The 15054-nt window shown below is 38.3% G+C and overlaps 1 protein-coding gene across 1 annotated transcript in view; it reads left to right on the forward strand.

The window, feature by feature from the left end:
• Nucleotides 1-15054, forward strand: part of DNAH14 (dynein axonemal heavy chain 14) — a 376162-nt gene that overhangs the window by 5813 nt on the left and 355295 nt on the right. Inside the window, exon 2 of the mRNA XM_027564099.1 lies at nt 12413-12574. Coding sequence (XP_027419900.1) covers nt 12413-12574 — 162 coding nt within the window. The remainder of the gene's footprint in view (nt 1-12412; nt 12575-15054) is intronic.

Here is a 15054-nt window from a genome sequence, read left to right on the forward strand (position 1 = left end):
AGTTACTTCCACTACCTGTCTTCCAGCTCATGATCTGTTCCTCTGTATCATTTAGTCTACTGATCATTCCTTCTAGTGTATTTTGCATTTCAGCACTATATTATTCATCTCCGGTCCATCTATATTTTAAACTCTTTGTTAAAAACTTCTCACTCTGTTCATCCCAAATCCTCTTGAGTTCTTTGATCATCTTTATGATCACTACCCTGAACTCTTTCTCAAGTAGATTTTCTGTCCCCACTTCATTTAATTCTTTTGGGGTTTTATCTTGTTCCTTTGTTTGGAACATGTTTCTCTGTTTTCTCATTTTGCCTAACTTGTTGTTCTTATTTCCATGTGTTTTGTAGGCTTGTTACATTTCCTGACTTTGGAAACGTGGCCTTTTATAGGGATGTCCTATGTATCCTAATCGAACATTCCCCCTAGTCAAAGAGCTATATTGTTTAGGGGTGTGCCATATGTGAGCTGTATGAGTCCTTATGTTGTGGCAAGTTGACACTTGTGGGTGGTCTACTAGGCCTGGCTGGCCCCCGACCTGGTTGGTCGCCAGGCAGGCCCTGCCTTGGGTAGAGGTTGCTGGCTACTGATTGATGGGGTTGGGTAGGGTCACAAGGTGGCTGGCTATAGAGTCCTGGCAGATGTGAAGCTGATGTCAACCTGCTAGGAGGTGGGATTGGATCCTGGGGCCACTGACTGAAGGGACCAGTGTCCCAGAGCTAGTGTTGACTTGGTGGTGGTTGGGGCTTGTTCCTGGCACAGCTGGCTGAGGGATCCAGGGTGTCTTAGGGCTGGGATTAGCCTGCTGGCAGGGTAGTCTAGGTCCTGCCATGGCAAGCTGTGAAACTGCAGTGATCCTGGAGCGGATGCTAGCCAACTGGCACGTGAGGCTGGTACAGGACTAGTGCTGGCCCTCTGATGGGCAGTGCTAGGGCTTGAGGTCTATGGCTACAGGGGCCAGGGTTTGGAGCTGGTATTTAGGCCTACCGTAGGTGGAGCTGAGGCCCGGGAGGTCTCAGAGCTAGTGCTGGTTTACTGGTGTATGTAGGCTGGCCTTGGGGCTGGCTGCCCTCTGGTGGGCAGTGCTGGAATCTGGAGTCTCTGGCTATAGGGCCCTGGAAGTATTCCACCCTCTCCCCCCACTGGTAGGAGGGGACAGGGCCCAGTAGGTCCTGGGGCTGGTGCTGGTCTACTGGTGAGTGGGAGCTGGGTTCCAGGGTCTCTGGTGAAGAGGGTCTTGTCCTGGGGCAGCTGTGGGTTCAGCACCCCGATAGCAGCCAGCCTGCTGGTTGGTGGGGCTTTGTTCGCACTTGGGCTAGTTACTTGGCCTGAGGCATCCCAGTACTGGCGCTAACAGGTAGGTGGGTAGGGGTGAGTTCTAATATGCTAGAGAGAAATTCCAAAGTGGTGCTTGCTAGTGTCCCTGTCCTCATGATAGAAAAAGTTCCCTAAAATGACTACTCCCAGTGTCTGTATCCCCAGGATGACTTCCAGTTGCCTCCTGCTTCCCTGGAATGCTCTCCAGAATCATCAGATAAGGTGTGACCCAGGTTCCTTTCAACTTACTACTTTTGCCCTGAGTCCTAGAACATGTGAGATTTTATGTGCACCCGGTAAGAATGGAGTTCCTGTTTCCCTCAGCCCTCTGGGTGTCCTGAAAGTAAATTCTGCTGACTTTCAAAGCCATATGTTCTGGGGGCTCATGTTCCTGATGCAGGACCCCTGGACTAGGGACGCTGATGTGGGGCATGGACCTCTTACTCCTCTGTATTTGTAATTTGTGAGTTGCCCACTAGGGGTCTGAGACTTAACTGTACCTTTCCTATTTTTTTATCTTTAGTCACAACTAAAGATAAAGGTATTTTCTGCTAGATTCCAGTCTTTATCATCAGTAATTGCTCTGTAACTTTTGTGTGCCCATAGGAGGAGGTGAGCTCAGGGTCTGCCTTCTCTGCCATCTTGGCCAAATTCCTATTGATTTTGTAACCTATAACTTTACTGAATTTGTTTATTAATTCTATCTGAACTAATCTTTCCATCTTCAAAGCCAGCCAACAATAGACTATTGTGAAATAATAAGAAACACATTGGCCTCTGCCCCGGTTCCTGACACAGGACTGCTTGAATTTCTGGACTGCAGAAATTCTGAATTTCTGCTTGAATTTCTGGACTGCTTGAATTTCTGGACTGGTTCCCGACACAGGACTGCAGATTTCTGTAATATACCTTGAAGTCAGAAAGTGTGATACCTGTAGCTTTATTCTTTTTTCCAAAAATGGCTTTGATTATTGAGGATCTCTCGTGGTTCCAAGCAAAGCATTTTTTTCCCTACTTTTATGAAAAATGCTATTGGAATTTTGATAGAGATAGCATTGGATCTGTTGATTGTTTTGGGAAGTATGGGCATTTTAATATTAGTTACTGTAATATGTGAGCATGAGCTAATTTTCCATAATTTTGTGTTTTGCTTCGGTTTCTTTCATCAGTGTCTTATAGTTTTCAATGTACAGGTCTTTTAATTTCCTTGGTTAAATTTGTCCTTCAGAATTTATCTTTTTTGGTGTTATTGTAAGTGTGATTGATTTCTCAATTTCTTTTTTGTGTAGTTCATTGTTAGTATATAGAAATGCAATTGATTTTTGAATGTTGATTTTGATTCCTACAGCTTTACTGAATTTGTTTATTAACTCTAACAGTTTTTTTGGGTGGAGGATGACAGAGGATGAGCTAGTTGGTGGACATGAGTTTGAGTAAGCTCTGGGAGTTGGTGGTGGATAGGGAAGCCTGGCATGCTGCAGTCCATGGGGTAGCAAAAAGTTGGACACAACTGAGCGAGTGAACTGAACTGATGGTGGTTCTATTTTTAGTTTTTTTTAAAAACCTCTGTATTGTTTTCCACAGTGTCTACACCAATTTACACCTCCCACCAACAGTGTCAGAAGGTTGTCTTTTCTCTCCATCCTTGCCAACATTTGTTATTTGTATTCTTTTCTATGATAGCTATTATGACAGGTTTGAGGTGATATCTCAGTGTGGTTTGAATTTGCATTCCTCTGTTTGATTAATGATGTTGAGCATATTTTCATGTGCCTGTTGGCCATCTGTGTTGTCTTCTTTGGAATAGAGTCTATTCATACCTTCTGTCCATTTTTAAACCAGACTTTTTATATTGAGTTGAATTAGCTGTTTATGTATTTTGGATATTAACCCATTATGGGTCATATCATTGGCAAATATTTTCTCCCATTCAGTAGGCTGTCCTTTCATTTTATCAGTGATTTCCTTTACTACACAAAAGCTTTTTAAGTTTTAATTAGGTCCCATTTGTTTACTTTTGCATTTATTTCCTTTGCTTTAGGACAAGGATCCAAAAACATATTGCTGTGTTTTATGTCAAAGAGTGTTCTGCCTGTGTTTTCCTCTAGGAGTTTTATAGTATCTGGTCTTAACATTTTGATCTTTAATCCATTTTGAGTTTATTTTTGTATATGGTGTTAAAGAATGTTCTGATTTCATTCTTTTATATGTGGCTGTCCAGTTTTTGCAGTACCCCTTATTGAAGAGACTGTCTTGTATGTTCTTGCCTCCTTTGTCATAGATTTGTTGACTCTTTGCGACCCCATGTACTATACAGTCCATGGAATTCTCCAGGCCAGAATACTGGAATGGGTAGTCTTTTCCTTCTCCAGGGGATCTTCTCAACCCATGGATTGAACCCAGATCTCCTGCATTGCAGGCAGATTCTTCACCAGCTGAGCCACCAGGGAAGCCCAAGAATACTAGAGTGGGTAACCTATCTGTTCTCCAGGGGATCTGCCTGACTCAGGAATTGAACCGGGGTTTCCTGCATTGCAGGAAGATTCTTTACCAGCTGAGCTACTAGGGAAGCCTTTGTCATAGATTGACTATATGTGTGTGAGTTCATATCTGGGCTCTCTATCCTGTTCGATTGATCTGCAATATGGATGGACTGGAAATTAATATTAGTTACTGTATTAGTTACTGTTTTTGTGTCAGTACCATATTTTTTAAAAATTTTACTTTTATTGAAGTATAGTTGATTTACAGTGTTTTGTTAATTTCTGCTATACAGCAAAGTGACTCAGTTATACAAATCTGTACATTCTTTTTTATATTCTTTGCATTATAGTTTATCTCAGAATATTGAATATAGCCCCCTGTGCTGTACAGTAGGATGTTTTTTATTCTATATATAATAGTTTGCATCTCCTAACCTCAAACTTCCAGTCCACCCCTCTCCCACTCTCCTCCCCCTTGGTAACTACAAGTCTTCTCCATGTCTGTGAGTTTGTTTCTGTTTCGCAAATAACTTCATTTGTGCCATATTTTAGTTTTCACATACAATGATAGTTGTATTTGTCCTTCTCTTTTTGACTTGTACTTAGTATGATAATTTCCAGTCCCTCGATATTGCTGTAAATGGAATTAGTTCATTCTTTATTATGGCTGAGTAGCATCCCATTCAGAAAAGGCAATGGCACCCCACTCCAGTACTCTTGCCTGGGAAATCCCATGGATGGAGGAGCCTGGTAGGCTGTAGTCCATGGGGTCGCCAAGAGTCTGACACAACTGAGCAACTTCACTTTCACTTTTTACTTTCATGCATTGGAGAAGGAAATGGCAACCCACTCCAGTGTTCTTGCCTGGAGAATCCCAGGGATGGTGGAGCCTGGTGGGCTGCCGTCTATGGGGTCGCACAGAGTCGGACACGACTGAAGTGACTTAGCAGCAGCAGCAGCATCCCATTGTACACATGTGCCACATCTTTGTCCATTCATCTGCTAATGGACATTTAAGTTGTTTCCATATCTTGGCTATTGTGAATAGTGCTTCAGTGAACACTGGGGTGCATATATCCTTTTGAACCATGTTTTTCTCCAGATACAGGCCCAAGAGTGGAGTGGCTGGGTCATATGGTAACTCTCTTTTTAGTTTTTTAATTAATTTATTTATTTTAATTGGAGACTAATTACTTAACAATATTGTAGTGTTTTTTGCCATACATTGACATGAATTAGCCATGGGTATACATGTGTTCCCCATCCTGAATCCCCCTCCCATCTTGCTCCTATCCCATCCCTCAGGGTCATCCCAGTGCACCGACCCTGAGCACTCTGTCTCATGCATCGAACCTGGAAACCTCCATACATTTCTTAATGTATTTAAATGACTGAAAAAACTCACAGCTAAAAGCTAAGAAAATTATTCTTGGCTTAAATTATTTAGTTAGAATTTACTTCCATGCAAAATTTACTTTATTTTGAGACTTTCTGTATCTTGTTAAATTTCCCTCGGTAATCAGAAAGAGACTCTCTGTCTTGCATATTTCAAAACCCATTTCCTTTTGTTCTATTCTGTTCTATCTGAGGCATTCTGGTAGTACATGAATGTGGCCTTAGTACTTAGTGAATGGTGAAATGAGTTCGGTGTCTTAGGCTTCCAGTTCTGTTGACTTCCCTGAGTTCTTTCTGATGATTTATTCTTGGGGAGATGATCTTAAAACTTATTATATTTAGTATAGAATTTAAGGTCAATTAGAATTGTATGTATATAAACACATCAATGTAAGAAGGAAAAAATTGTCATAGAGAGGAAGTTAGACAATATGGACTGCCCTGAGAAAGATAGCTAGCATAGTGAAGGCTCTGAAAATTATATTACACACAAGAAACACTTGAAGGTAATGAGAGTATTAAATTAATAAGCCTACTGGAAAGTTGGGAACTATATATATACATATATATATGTATATATATAGTTTATAGAATCGGTAGTAATAGCTGTGAAATAATTTTTTATATTTTAAAAATAACGTGAATGTATTTTTTCAGCTCATCACTTCATAGTTTTGTTCAGAAAAATATATGGAGACATTCAGACCCAATGATTTGACACCAGTAAATAAAGACAGGAACAAGGATAAAGGAAACTCAAAACCAAGGTAAAATAAGATATAATTAAATTAAAATCTCAAACATACCTGGCTAGTGATAAGCCATTCTGACAATGGAAAATATAACGTATCACATGAGAATTGAATGAGGGTTGTGGCATGTAGAAAACCTTGGTTTCTTAGGAAGTTCTTCCTGACAAGATAGGCAAATCAACACTGACTCCTTCTCCCAGACCAACTTTGGATATGCCAAAAAGTGTGAAAGAGGTTGATGGGTATGAGAAACTAATCAACAACTGCGAAATCCCAGGAAGGCAGTAGGTGGTTTGGTTCTAGATATGGACTGTGGATAGAAAACGACAGCTCAGAGCAGAAGAGGGCAGCAGAGAGCAGATGAAGAAAAGAGTGTATCAGCAAACACTCAGAAAAAAATAGTGGAGAAGAAATCTTGAAAATATTTCTGAGTTGTATTTAAACATGATGGATTGGAACCCTTGTTTTTATGGCTGTCCTTCCTAAAACCATGTTAAAATGACAGTAAGGAATAAGAGAATTCAAGATGAGATACAAGCAAGTGGGAGTACCAGTGAAATTTTGAAAGCTTGAAAATACATGGATAAGTTATCATTAATTTAGCAGAGTGGAAATTATAAACCCAAGGTGTCAGTTGGTGTAGCCCAGAAACAGGCTGATTCATCCTCCCCCATCTCCTCCCTTCCATCACTATTCTCTCCAGTCCCACAAACTCAGGAATTAAGGATATTATGTACCTCTGAAAGTGCAGAGCAGCTGAGACTGCAATCAGTTACTTGAAAGTTTGTATAAGAAGCAATCAGAATATGTATCTTTCTTCACCTCTCACAGCCAAAAGATTCTTTCTTTCTTTATTCTCAGAAATAATCTGAGAACAGCTGAGAGTAGATTAATGTATTCAAATCAAAGAGATCTTTAGTTTTCTTCTTTTGTTTAACTATGAGAAAGCTCACAGCTAAAAGCTAGAGATTACTCTCTGGGAAATTGACCAGCCAAAAGGAAAGATGTGTAGATAATGTCAGTAGGAAATACCTAACAAAATTCCCAGATTGCCCCAAAGTCAAATCTACCAGTTGAAAAACACCAGTGCATGAAGAGTTGTTTCATTGTTATTTTAGTGGTGACTCATATACAACCAGCAAACTGTGATCATTTGAGGATTGTTTATAGAATGATAGAAAGCGAAACAAATCAAAGAAGCTTGGAGGAAATACATAATACAGGGAGAAGAAAACTTCAACAATCACCACCACAAAACTATCATTAAATGACTGAACAGTAACAGAAGAAACAGTTCACATTTAGAGAATAAAAAAAATGGAGCACTTGCATAAAAATAGTTTTGAAAATTTAATTATATAATAGCAGAAGTGAAGCTTAAGAGAACAGTTGAAAGGTAAAGTTGAAGAAATTTTCCTGAAAAAAAAAAAAGAAAAAAATAGAGATAAAATACAGAGAAACAACAAGAAAAGGGATCCATAGACAACAAAATAAGATGGTAGAAATAAATCCCCAAAATGTCTGTAATCACAGTAAATACAAATGGACTAAACTTTTTCTTTTTAAATGTCAAATTGAATTTAAAAAACGTACGGTGTGAAAGCATCCTAAAATGCAAAAGGATAACAACAGATAAAAAATCAAAAAAATAAAAGTTATACCTTCTATTTCAAGGTATATGGAACAGTTGTAATGCTGTGCCATTTAAGACCATAAATCTTGTTTAAAAAATTATCAATATACATTACATACTCTTTAATTACATTAGAACTTATTTATAAGAGTTTAACTAGAAACCATTTGGAAATGAAACATAATATCTGAAAAAACAAATACTTTTCTAAATAACTAGTTGGTGAAAGGAGGACCTCTAAAGGAAATTAGGAAAAAAATCTTAGAACTGAATATAGTAATAGAAAGAAGAAAAGAAGAATTGAAGGGAGCTTAAACTACTGCATTAGTAACTATGTCACACATATAAAACTTGTGTGTTTAGGGAGAAACTTATAGTCATTAAACTGTGTATTAAAAGACAAAAAGGGCTAAAAAAATTAATGAGTTAACAATCTAAGTAGTTAGGGGTGAGAATGTAGAACAGAATAAATCCTAAGAAGGCAGAAGGAAGAAGATAAAGATTATCAGAAATTAACATAATAGATATCAAAGATAAAGAAAAACCAGCAAAAGCACAAGTTGTCAATAAACTGACAATCATTTGATAAGATCAACCAGGAGAAAGAAAGGGAAGTCACACATAGACAGGGTTGTGACACTGCACAACCCCAGGAAGCACCATTCACGATGTGTTCTCTCCTGAAACACAGATGTGCTGCCTTCTGAAACCCAGATCAGGGGAGAGTAGGGTGAGTGACGCACCACGCAGTAGTGTCATACAGTGGCTTTGTAACTAATACAAATCAGAAAAGGGACCTAAGTACAGATCTGAATTAAAAGGATAAGAGTAAATGAACTGTTTTGTGATAATAAGTTGAAAGCTTACACAAAATATAAAAATTTTAAGAAAAATATAAATATATAAGATAGTCTCAATCAATAATAGAAATATGAGCTTTCTTTTACCACTTAAATTGTTGAATTAGTAGCAGTGAATCACCACCACTCCCATTCCTCTTTCTCTTACCACCACAGACCACACACATCAGGTCCAGAGAAATTGAGTTTTTGAGTTTCTAGAAGAGTGAATCCTATCATATATAACTTATTCTACAGAACAGAAAAAGAGAAAGTAGCCTCTAACTCAGTTTTTGAGGGAAGTTTGTATAATCCTACAAATAAGTTTCATGCATGACCGCAGAAGCAAAAAAATCCTAAATAAAATATTAACCTACCAATTAAAGCAAGGTATATTAATGGATGATACATCAAGATCAAATTGTGTAGTTTATTTCAGAAATGCAAGTTTCAATGTTAGAAAATCTATCAATACCAATTAAAAGATGAAAGAGAAAGATTTGATAAAATTTAGTATCTGTTAATGATAAAAACTCTTAGGAAACCACTTGATTAAGGGCATTTACCAAAAACCAAGAGCAATAACATATTTTGAATGATCAAGTGTTAAAAGCATTCCTTTTAAATTCAGAGGAGTGACAGGAATGCTTGCTCTGTTGCCATTTCTATTCAACATTCTATCATAGGTCCTAAGGAAGGAAAAGAAAAAAGACAAAGAAAGAAAGCTGTAAGGTTTGAAAGATCAGAAACTGCAATTATTCATAGATTGTCTACAAATAAAATACAAAATAATTTACAAAATTTTATAATAAGTGAATTTATTAGCAAGGCTGCAAGATTAAAATCAGTATTTATAAGTGTATTGCTTTTCTGTGGTCCAGCAATAGATCAAAAATGTAATTAAACCATAACTATCATTCATAATAATAATGAAAAATAAAGTACCTAAAAAATTCTTTTAAAAATGATGTGTTTGCATGAGAAGATACTCAACATCACTAAATATTACAGACATGTAGATCAAACCTACAATGACGTATCACCTCACACCAGTCAGAATGGTCATCATCAAAGTCTGCAAACAATAAATGCTGGAGAAGGTGTGGAGAAAAGGGAACCTTCTTGCTCTATTGCTGGGAATGTAAATTGATATAGCCAATATGGAGAACAGTATGGAGGTTCCTTAAAAAACTAGAAATAGAACTACCATATGACCCAACAATCCCACTGCTGGACATTTACCCTGAGGAAACCATAATTCAAAAAGACACATGTTCCTCAGTGTTCATTGCAGCATTATTTACAATAGCCAGGACATAAAAGCAATCTAAATGCCCATCAACAGATGAATGGATAAAGAAGATTTGGTACATATATACAGTGGGGTATCAGTCATAAAAAGAAATGAAATGGGTCATTTGTTGATGTGGATGGACCTAGAGTCTTTCATATGAAATGAAATAAGTCAGAAGGAGAAAAACAAATATATATTAACACATATATATGGAATCTACAAAAATGGTACAGATGTACCTGTCTGCAGGGCAAGAATAGAGACACAGATGTAGAGAATGGACCTGTGGACATGGGAGGAAGGGACAAATTGGGAGAGTAGTATTAGCATGTATACTACATGTATAAACAGATAGCTAGTGGGAAGCTGCTGTATAGCACAGAGAGCTCAGCTTGGGGCTCTGTGACGACCTAGAGGGGTAGGCTTTCGGGGTGGGAAGGAGAGGGGTGTGTGTGTGTGTGTGTGCTAAGTCACTTCAGTCGTGTCTGACTCTGTGTGACCCCAAGGACTGTAGCCTACAAGGCTCCTCTGTCCATGGTATTCTCTAGGCATGAATACTGGAGTGGGTTGCCATGCCCTCCTCCAGGGGAATCTTCCCAGGGATCTCACCCGCATTTCTTAAGTCTCTTGTGTTAGCAGGATGTAGCTCATTTACTTTGTTACACAACAGAAACTAACACAACGTTGTAAAACAGTTATACTCTAATAAAAAATATATTTGACCTTTATAAGTAAAATTACAGAATTTAATTGAGAGTGCAACAGAATGTATATAGAAAATCAAAGGACCAAGAATATGTAAGCACTTTCTTTGGAAAAAGACAATTTGGGAAAATTTGGGAAAAAGACAATTTAAAGCTATCAAAACTATAGTAAATAAAGTAGTGTGATATAGAAATGAGGATAAACAAATAAAAATAAAGAACCAGGAATGAATAATTGTACACACATTTTGATTGATGACAGACTTGCTGGTACAGATCAGTGAGGGAGAGGATGGGGTGTTCAGTAATGCTGTTGTAATGATCACAAGGGCTTCCCTGGTGACTCAGATGGTAAAGCATCTGCCCGCAACGCGGGAGACCTGGGTTCGATCACATATCCTTATCAGGAGGGTACAGAAATTGCATTTGTCCTCATCCCACAAATCAGTTATAAGACTTGTGAAAGGCAAAACCGTAAGGCTGTTAGGAAAATTTATGAGAATTTTGTTATCACTGTGGAGTAAGGAAATATTTCTTAATTAAGACAAATCATACACAGATAAATTAGACTATTTTAAAGTTAAGAACTTCTATTTGTCAAGAGTTCAAAGATAAGTCCAAAGTGGAAGATACTTTTAATACATATAAAATGACCAAAGATTACCACCCAAAATGTGAAAATAACTCCTCGGTATGGCTAAGAAAATGGTAAACAATTCAGGAAGAAAAAAAAAAGAACAAAGGATATGGAAAAGTTATGGGGATAGTCATTATAATGACAAGGCAACTGTTCAAGGTGTTTATAAACCGAATCAGTTCAGTTCAGTTCAGTTCAGTAGCTCAGTCGTATCTGACTCTTTGCGACCCCATGGACCGCAGTACGCCAGGCCTCTCTGTCCATCACCAACTCCTGGAGTTTACTCAAACTCATGTCCATTGAGTCAGTGATGCCATCCAACCATCTCATCCTCTGTCATCCCCTTCTCCTCATGCCCTCAATCTTTACCAGCATCAGGGTTTTTTCCTGTGAGTCAGTTCTTCGTATCAGGTGGCCAAAGTATTGGAATTTCAGTTTCAACATCAGTCCTTTCAATGAATATTCAGGACTGATTTCCTGTAGGACGGACTGGTTGGATCTCCTTGCTGTCCAAACTGAATGGCACTCACAAAGTCCTCAAAGAAAAACGAGTTAGGAATACCTAATAAAGTTATCCATCCATAAACAGGTTCAAAGAAATGCTTTATTGTCTTTGAAGAGAAGTATTACCATATTATTCAAGTGATCAAGTATTTTTGTTGAATATACCTAACAATGGTCTCTTTTCTACTGAGAAGTATATGTTTGAATTTTCTCTGCTTTGCAAAAGTATGGTATGTAGCTGTAGGTATTGTAGGCAGTCATTTTGGATTCTGTTCTTATGAATACATTTTCCCAACATTTACAAAGTAAACAGCTAAAGCAATGTGAAAAGATTTTGGCTTTAATCCTGATATAGGTTGTTGGTGATGGTTGCTGTAGTTTTGTTTTTTTTTTTTTTATAAAGGAGGGTAATTGTGTAAGGATTGAATTTCAGAAAACTATTCTGACCTCACCCTGCCACCAACTTCATTGGGTAACATTTCTTTTTTCTTGTTGCTTTTTGATTATTGTCATCCATCATTGTATTTATCTTTAATAATAAAGTATAAAATTTCAGATAAATATTTATGTGTGTCATATCAGAGGCACAGGAAATGGGTAACATTTCTTTATCATTTAAAATAAAATTAGATGAAGATTCTTAAGTCCCTTTCAGCTTTAAAATTTCAGTAATATCAGTTAGACCTATTTAGTATTTAACCAGACTCTCCATGTTTCAGATCTGCTTTCCAAAGTGCCTATCAAAAATTGTTTGACAGGATAGATATTTTGTTGCACTGTAAAGTACAGAAGAAAGATTTAAAATTTAAGTTATAGAGAATATTAACTATAGTATCTTATTTTCTTTGTCATGTTAGAGTTTTAAAACATGAAGAAGCAAAGTATTATCAAGATGTTCTACCATCAGGGAACCGACCAGCAGGAAAGGAGACACTGAAACATAAAACGTTTGGAACAATGTCTGTACCCTTGAAGTCAGAGAAAGCAGAAGAAATTTATCAAGATTACACTCCAGGCATGTTGACTTTTATTTGCTTTTGTGGAGATGGAAAGAAGTTTTCATAGTATTAAATTATATAAATATATATAAAATATATTGAAATGGTACAAGGTTTGGTACTTTACTAATTTCATTAATCATAGAAATTAAAAGAAATACAGAGCTTACCTTTAAAGGGAACACTAAACATAATAATAAAAATAACAACAATAATATCACTGTTACCACCAACAATATCTGGCATTTCTATAGCAATTTACATTGCTCTGTCATGCATATCATCTTATTTTGTATGTGTGTGAGATAACCCTAAAAGGAGGGGGTCAGCATTTCCTTAAATCCCTAGTGCCTTCAGCTTTGTTGTGACCCCTCTTTGTTCCTCTTGTCAACCAGCGTCTTGATTGTTCCCTCCACATACCTCCATTTTTTTGTTTGTTTGTTTGTTTGTTTACCTTCTTCCAATCCCAAATTCTACCATTTCCAAAATTTACTTTTTTTTTAAAACCACAGCTTTCTTTTCTGTCCAGCTTTGTTCTCCATTCTTCACTTCTTCCTGGAGCAGTCACTCTGTGACCAGTAACTTCAACTCCATTTTCCCATTTCTTTCCTCTGTACCTGAATTGGCAAAATGTAAACTCTAATCAACAGTTAGAAGCAACAGTTAGAACCCTGTACGGAACAACTGATTGGTTCAGGTTTGAAAAAGGAGTACAACAGGGCTGTCTGCTGTCACCCTGTTTGTTTAACCTATAAGCTGAGCACATCATGAGAAATGCTGGGCTGGGTGAGTTACAAACTGGAATAGGCGGGAGAAACAGTAACAACCTCAGATATGCGGATGATACCGCTCTAATGGCTGAAAGCGAGGAGGAACCTCAAGAGCCTCTTAATGAGGGTGAAGGAAGAGAGCAAAAACGTTGGAATAAACGAAATATTTAAAAAAACTAAGATCATGGCAACCAGCCCCATTACTTCATGGCAAATAGAAGGGGAAAATGTGGAAGTAGCGACACATTTGCTCTTCTTGGGCTCTAAAATCACTGGGGATCGTGACTGCAGCCGTGAAATCAGAAGACAGTTGCTTCTTGTCAGGAAAGCTATGACAAACCTACACAGTGTGTTGAAAAGCAGAGACATTACTCTACCAACAAAGGTCCATATAGTCAAGACTATGGTCCTCCCAGTGGTCACGTAGGGTTGTGAGAGTTGGACTGTAAAGAAGGCAGAACGCCAAAGACTGATGCCTTTGAACTGTGCAGCTGGAGAAGATTCCCAAAAGCCCCTTGGACAGCACGGAGATCAAACCAGTCAATCTTAAGGGAAATCAACCCTGAATACTTGTTGAAAGGACTGATGCTGAAGCTGAAGCTCCAGTATTTTGGTCATCTGATGTGAACAGCCCACTCATTGGAAAAGTCCCTGATGCTGGGAAGGATTGAGGGCAGAAGGAGAAGAGGGCATCAGAGGATGATATGGCTGGATGGCATCACTGATGCAGTGGACATGAACTTGGGCAAACCTTGGGCGATGGTGAGGGGCAGGGAGGCCTGGCATGCTGCAGTCCATGGGGTTGCAAAGAGTAGGACACAGCTGGGTGATTGAACAACAAAAGCAAATTCCACAATGTAATTGTCAATTTTCCTTGGTTACCAACTTGGTAAGCCTATTTTGCAGAGCACTTACATAATCACATTGATTGGTTCTTTTTCCAATTTCATGGTCTCCAGTATCAGTGAGGCACTCAGTTCTGCCTTTTGTTGTTTTATGTCTCTCTTTAGCTCTCCTTTCTATTACATACAACATCTGTTTAAGCTGTTGCAATTTAACCATGAGTCTGAATTACTTGATTATGCCTCTACTTTATAAAAACCAGGCAAGAGTACTGGAGTGGGGTGCCATCGCCTTCTCCGAAAATTGAAGAGAGAGGTAATCAAATGGAAACTTGTCTGACTCGCAGCTCCCCAGTCTCACCTGCAGTATTTGTCTCAAGGAATAATTGTGCCTTCTCTCTTTAAGGTTATTCCTACCACCTCTGTTTGGAGCTCCTTTTCTGCCATGTCCTCAGGAACTTGGGGTCCGTCTATTATCTTCTCTCTCATCTTCCTTTCTATTGGCTTTTTTCTGTCAGCACATAAATATGCTACAAGCTTAAGGCTTACCTGTGTTAAACAAAAATGTCTGTCTCCTCAAAGCTATGGTTTTTCCACTGGTGTGTACCGATGTGAGAGTTGGACCATAACGAAGGCTGAGTGCCGAAGAATTGATGCTTTCGAAATGTGGTGCTGGAAAAGGCTCTTTAGGGTCCCTTGGACTGCAAGGAGATCAAACCAGTCAGTCTAAAGGAAATCTACCCTGAATATTCATTGGAAGGACTGATGCTGAGGCTGAAGCTCCAGTACTTTGTCCACCTGCTGCGAAGAGCTAGCTCATTGGAAAAGACCCTGATACTGGGAAAGATTGAAGGCAGGAGGAGAAAGAGATGACAGAGGATGAGATGGT

Source organism: Bos indicus x Bos taurus, chromosome 16 (assembly GCF_003369695.1).
Source record: "Bos indicus x Bos taurus breed Angus x Brahman F1 hybrid chromosome 16, Bos_hybrid_MaternalHap_v2.0, whole genome shotgun sequence".
Lineage (NCBI taxonomy): Eukaryota > Metazoa > Chordata > Mammalia > Artiodactyla > Bovidae > Bos > Bos indicus x Bos taurus.